This window comes from Peromyscus eremicus, chromosome 5 (assembly GCF_949786415.1).
Source record: "Peromyscus eremicus chromosome 5, PerEre_H2_v1, whole genome shotgun sequence".
NCBI classification, from domain to species: Eukaryota; Metazoa; Chordata; class Mammalia; order Rodentia; family Cricetidae; genus Peromyscus; species Peromyscus eremicus.
Window position 1 is genome coordinate 61,310,102 of NC_081420.1, and position 6,047 is coordinate 61,316,148.

At 39.8% G+C, this 6,047-nt stretch overlaps 1 protein-coding gene across 1 annotated transcript in view; it reads left to right on the forward strand.

Annotated features, from left to right (window-relative positions):
* The window catches only part of Dhtkd1 (dehydrogenase E1 and transketolase domain containing 1), a 54,000-nt gene extending 50,327 nt beyond the window's left edge, over nt 1-3,673 (forward strand). Inside the window, exons 17-18 of the mRNA XM_059263552.1 lie at nt 1,502-1,587; nt 3,388-3,673. Of these exons, the coding sequence (XP_059119535.1) occupies nt 1,502-1,587; nt 3,388-3,492 (191 nt within the window). The 3' untranslated portion in view covers nt 3,493-3,673. The remainder of the gene's footprint in view (nt 1-1,501; nt 1,588-3,387) is intronic.
* The last annotated feature ends 2,374 nt before the right edge of the window (nt 3,674-6,047 follow it).

A 6,047-nucleotide genomic window follows, 5' to 3' on the forward strand; every position in this document is an offset into this window, starting at 1 on the left:
ATCAAAAATTGGGCTTAATCAACATGAAAAACTTTCATTGTAAAAATTATTGTAAGGGCTGGAGAGATGGCTCAGTGGTTAAGAGCACTAGATGCTCTTTCAAAGTATCTGGCTCAATTCTCAGCACCCACATGGTGGTTAATGACTAACTGTAACTCTAGTTTCAAAGGATCTGACATCTTCTTTTGGCTTCCAAGGGCACTAGGCACACATGTGGTACACAGATATACATACAGGCAAAACACCCATACCCCACATATATTTTAAAATACAAAACACAACTCTTCCCGCCCCCCCCCCCCAAAAAAAAACCAAACTGAGGATACAAAGCAACTGGAACCCTCACTCACCACTGCTGGGATCGAAAGTGGTTGCAACAGCTCTGGAAGATGGTTTCTTGTTATAGAAACCCCAATTTACCATGTAACTCAGAATCCCCATTGCTGGTTTACCCAGAAAATGAAAATAGATTCACAGGAAAATCTCCATACAGGTATTTTTAGCAGCTTTATTTGTTTTATGTTTCTTTTCAGCAGCTTTATTTGTAATTGCCTCAAGCTGGGAACAGTCAAACTGTCCTTTACCTAAGGAATGAATAAACACAGTTCCCCTTAGCAAGAAATATGTGTAATATCATATTCAATAAAACAGGAAGGAGGTGCTGTATGCTGTGCGGGGCCTCAACGATGCTAAAATTAAGCAGGCTAGCACTGAGCCTCAGGAATGAACTGTTGCTATCCACAAGAACTTGGTAATTCACGTCAGACCCCAGGGCTACACACTGTCTGACTCCATTTCTATGGTGTTTTGGTAAAGGTGAAGCTGCGCGGTAGACAGAAGATTGATTGTTGCTGACATTTGGGACTCTGGAAGCATATTGACTATAAGCAATCAGGATGAGTAGACTGGGGTTGAAAGAACTAGTTTGCATCAGGACTGTTCTGGTGAACACAGAACGGTGTACATGCCAGAAAAGAAAAGAAAGGAGGGCTGGAGAGATGCCTCAGAGGTTAAGAGAACCGACTGCTCTTCCAGAGGTCCTGAGTTCAATTCCCAGCACCCACATGGTGGCTCACAACCATCTGTAATGAGATCTGGCACCCTCTTCTGTATACATAATAAATAAATCTAAAAAAAAGAAAAGAAAGGAAAAAAAAGAAAGATAAAAAGATGATAACATTAGGAGCTAGAGAGATGGCTCAGGAGTTAAGAGACCTTTCCAGTATCTACATTGGTGGCTCACAACCACCTGTTAGCTCCAGCTTCAAGGGACCCAATGTCCTCTTCTGGCCTCCTTGGGCACCTGCTCACATGGCCTACATTTATACAGACATGCATATGTTTACATATGAATAAAAAATTTTAAGTTGCTAACATGTTGGAAAAGTATATATTTAATTGAAGTTGAAATCTATTTACCATCCATCCATCCATTCTTCTACCCCACTTCTTGGTATATAAGTTTATATGAGGTGTTGAAATAAATTGTTTCTTTTTGTAGATATCATTTGGAGTCAAGAGGAGCCTCAGAACATGGGTCCATGGTTTTTTGTTTCTCCAAGGTTTGAAAAACAACTGGCCTGCAAGGTGAGTGCCCATTCTTATATTTATGTTCATTCATTCATATTCTCTGTCTCTCTCTGTCTCTCTGTCTTTCTCTGTTTCTCTATCTCTGTCTCTCTGTCTGTCTCTCTGTATCTGTCTCTCTCTCTCTCTCTCTCTCTCTCTCTCTCTCTCTCTCTCTCTCTCTCTCGTTTCTCTTGGAGTAACAATGTAAGGGTTTCTATTACCAGCTTGCTCATTTATTTAAAGATAAAGTGAAATTAAAAAACTATTTTTAAGCTGGTCATGGTGGTGCATGCCTGTATTAGAAGGTTGGGGTCACTTGAGTTTATGAGTTTGAGATCAGCTCAGGCAACATAATCAGATCCTGATACATGCAAGAGGAAGAGGAAATAAAAAGAAAAAAAATCTAGTTTTAGATTATTCCTTTGGAGGAAAATGTTGAATTTATGGAGCTGTCTATGTATTCAGATTACAAGGTTGAGTCTCCCTTATCCAGAATGCACAGAGACAGAAGTATTTCAGGTATGTGAGTTTTTCAGATTTTGGAGTATTCATGTACACTTTCTAGGCTGAGAAGCCTTAAAAATTCCAGAATCTGGCTGGGCGATGGTGGCGCACGCCTTTAATCCCAGCACTCGGGAGGCAGAGCCAGGCGGATCTCTGTGAGTTCGAGGCCAGCCTGGGCTACCAAGTGAGTTCCAGGAAAGGCGCAAAGCTACACAGAGAAACCCTGTCTCGAAAAACAAAAAACAAAAAACAAAACAAAAAAAAAAAATTCCAGAATCTGGGCTGGAGAGATGGCTCAGAGGGTAAGAGCACTGACTGCTCTTCCAGAGGTCCTGAGTTCAATTCCCAGCAACCACATGGTGGCTCACAACCATCTGTAATGAGATCTGGCACCCTTGTCTGGCCTGCAGTCGCATATGCTGTATACATAATAAATAAATTAAAAAAAATAAAAATTCCAAAATCTGCTGGGTGGTGGTGGCGCATGCCTTTAATCCCAGCACTCAGGAGGCAGAGCCAGGCGGATCTCTGTGTGTTCGAGGCCAGCCTGGTCTACAGAGCGAGATCCAGGACAGGACCAAAACTACACAGAGAAACCCGGTCTCGAAAAAACAAAAAACAAAAAAACAAAACAAAAAAATTCCAAAATCTGAAATGCTTCAAAACCCAAGACCTTTTAGGGGCTGAAATGATAATTTCAAAATTCCAGATTTTGGAGAATTTCAGATTTTGGATTAAGGATGCTCAACCTGTAATATTATGTTAAAATGTGTTTGTATCCCAAAAAACTATGAACCTTGCATGTTGTTACTTTTTCTACTATTTCATCATCATGTCTTGTCCAAGTGCTAGAGAAAAAATGTTCATGAATGATTTTTTTTTTTCAGTTTGGTACCAGAAACATCAAGTTAACACTTATTGCAGACTTGTTTATAGTGCTGCTAGACTGTATGTCTTTATTTTCCTCAGGAAAGGAGAACCAATAAGAATAGTTACACCTTTGCTTATCTTTTTATTCTATATTCTTTAGAATGTAGCTCATTCATTTAGTATGAGTTTGCTAGGCGCAAATCATTTTCACATGAAATACATCTAGTTAGAGAAACTACAGCTAAGATCAAAAGAGGTTTTTTTTTCACCTTATTATGCCTGGAATTCAGGGTAGATATTTCCCTCTAATCTATTCTCTGTAATTCAAAATTTTCTTCTTAGCTTGAACAAGCTAACAGAGAATATATATACCTTTTTGTGGAACTGAGCAGAACTCCAATGCACTCAAAACGTTACTTGATTTCTTCTTTGCTCCAATGACAGCTCCGTCTTGTAAGCCGGCCCCCTTTGCCAGCACCTGCGGTAGGAATTGGCACAGTGCACCAGCAGCAGCATGAAGACACCCTCACCAAGACCTTTGCTTCATAATGTGCTTTGAGAAAACAGGATTGCCTTTTAAGAAAAGTGCTGTGAAGGAAAACCTGCCTCCCCCACCCTTTCTCCTTTCCCCTAGCTAGCATGGAAGTCTGGAGTGATTTGGACAACTGACTTTGGAATAAATGGAATAAGGGGGGAACTGATTTTATAAGTAATGAAACAGTCGATTTTATGCTTTGCAGCACAATAGTGTTTGTTATGCTTTGGTTAGATATGATGAACTGGAAAAGGTGGTCATTAACCAGATGTATTCAGATTCCACTATAACTGACCATAAATGAACAGGGCAAGTTCAGTGTAGAGGCAGTTCCAACACTACCACTTAATTAGTTTAACACATATAACTTTTCCTAATTTCCCCCATTTCAGAGTCCTCTGAACAGCAATATTTTTTTTTTGTTTGTTTTTGTTTTTGTTTTTCGAGACAGGGTTTCTCTGTGTAGCTTTGCGCCTTTCCTGGAACTCGCTTTGGAGACCAGGCTGGCCTCGAACTCACAGAGATCCGCCTGGCTCTGCCTCCCGAGTGCTGGGATTAAAGACGTGCGCCACCACCGCCCGGCAATATTTTTGTTTTATGTCATCTCTGAGTCACTCCATGAAATGTTCCACCCGACACCAGTAAAATTAGAACATTCCTGGTTCATGTTCTTTCAGGTTTTATCCATTAACCTTACAAGTAAATTCTGTTAAATACAGATTTCTGATTGTATGATCTTCTAGCAGTGTTCTGAGACAGTTTCATGTTGGCCAGGCTGGCCTCATACTCACTGTATACCTGAGGATGACCAGCCTTGACTTTCTGATCTTTTTGCCTCTACTTCCTGAGTGCCAAGATTATTTATTTGTGCAGCCATGCCTAGTTAGTGCTGGTGATGAGGAACAAACCCTGGTCTTCGTGAATGGTAGGGAGCACTCTACCAACTGAGCTACAGCCCTGGCCGCTAATAATTTTTAAATTATGAAGTGTTAGCTGTATTAAAACTGACCTGTGGTTTATTTTACCATTAAGTTCCCCTTCCCCCCAGTTATATTGCTGTGATGTTTTTAACTTCTGATAGGTGGATTTCAGTATCAGGTTAATCACTTTAGTCTCTAAAAGTTCCAGGTACAACTATGATGTGTGTCTGTGCTATTAAGTACATTAATTTTTAGCTGCCTTCCCAAAGTCAGTTCTGGGGGTTCCTCAGAGGTCACCAAGTGACCCATTCCATTTGGTGTTAAACCTAATGTTGGGAGCAAATATAAACAGTAGCTGTGTGGCTTCATTTGAGTTGGTTTTGAGGAGTGTTTACCATGTACTATTCTTGCTTTATGATACTGTGTTTCTAAAAGGTGATGGGGACTATGAAGGGCTGGAATGCATCTGTTTCCTTTCCACTTTTTCCAGCAATGGGCCATGTCTTACATCATTAAGGTATAAGCACTTCTAGATTAGTAATAGTTCATAATGTACATCTTTTTCTTTGTTTGTTTTTGAGATGGGTTCTCACTGTGCAGTTCTAGCTGGCCTGGAACTCAGATCTCTCTGCCTTTGTCTTCTGAGTGCTGGGATTAAAGGTGCACACCACCATGCCAGACTACAAGTTACATTTTAAAATAATTCTTTAGTGTACTTATTTAACATTTCTGTAGTATTTGCTTCCCCTTTCTTTCTGTGACTCTCTCTCTCTCTCTCTCTCTCTCTCTCTCTCTCTCTCTCTCTCTCTCTCTCTCCCCCTCTCCCCCTCTCTCCTCTCTCTTTCTTTTCTCTGGATCTGGGTATCAGTTCCAGAGCCTTGTGCTTACTAGCTCTACCACTGAGCCTTTTCTTTCTGTATTCCTTAGTCCTTCTTCCTGTGTCACACCTTATAAATCATGTAACTTAGTACTACTTATATAAATCAGTAAAATTTCAAAGGCCTGTTGAATAAGAATAATAATGTATATTTAGGTAGAAAAAAGCATAACATATCTTTATTCTCAGATCTCTTGGTTTCTTAAAAGATTTTAAAACTAATTATAAAATAAGATGGAAGTTAATATATTTAAGAATATTTTTGTCATAGCCAGGCAGTGGTGGCACACTCCTTTAATCCCAGCACTCAGGAGGCAGAGGCAGACAGATCTCTGAGTTCAAGGCCAGCCTGGTCTACAGAGTGAGGTCCAGGACATCCAGGGATGTTACACAGAGAAACCCTGTCTGAAAAACCAAAAAAGAAAAGGAAAGGAAAGAAAAGAAAAGAAAATTGTCTTGCTCTTTCTGAATTTCTTCATAACAATTTACCTCACAAGTTTACTATTTCTTGTTATGGTTTTACCTGCATGAGCCATGAGGTGTCTTCTGTCTCAACCACATTTTGAATTGTTTTGCAGAAGGGACCATTTGAAGAATTCAAATCAAACATACACTACTGTATTTTATTCCTCTTCAAAATGTGGCATTAGTCTCTCATATCTACTACCCATAATTATGCTTGTTCAATGTTTACTGAGGAATAGAACTTAAATTATGTAGTTAATAAGTTAGAATATTAGCAACCGTGGGAGAACTGCAATTTTGCTTGAAA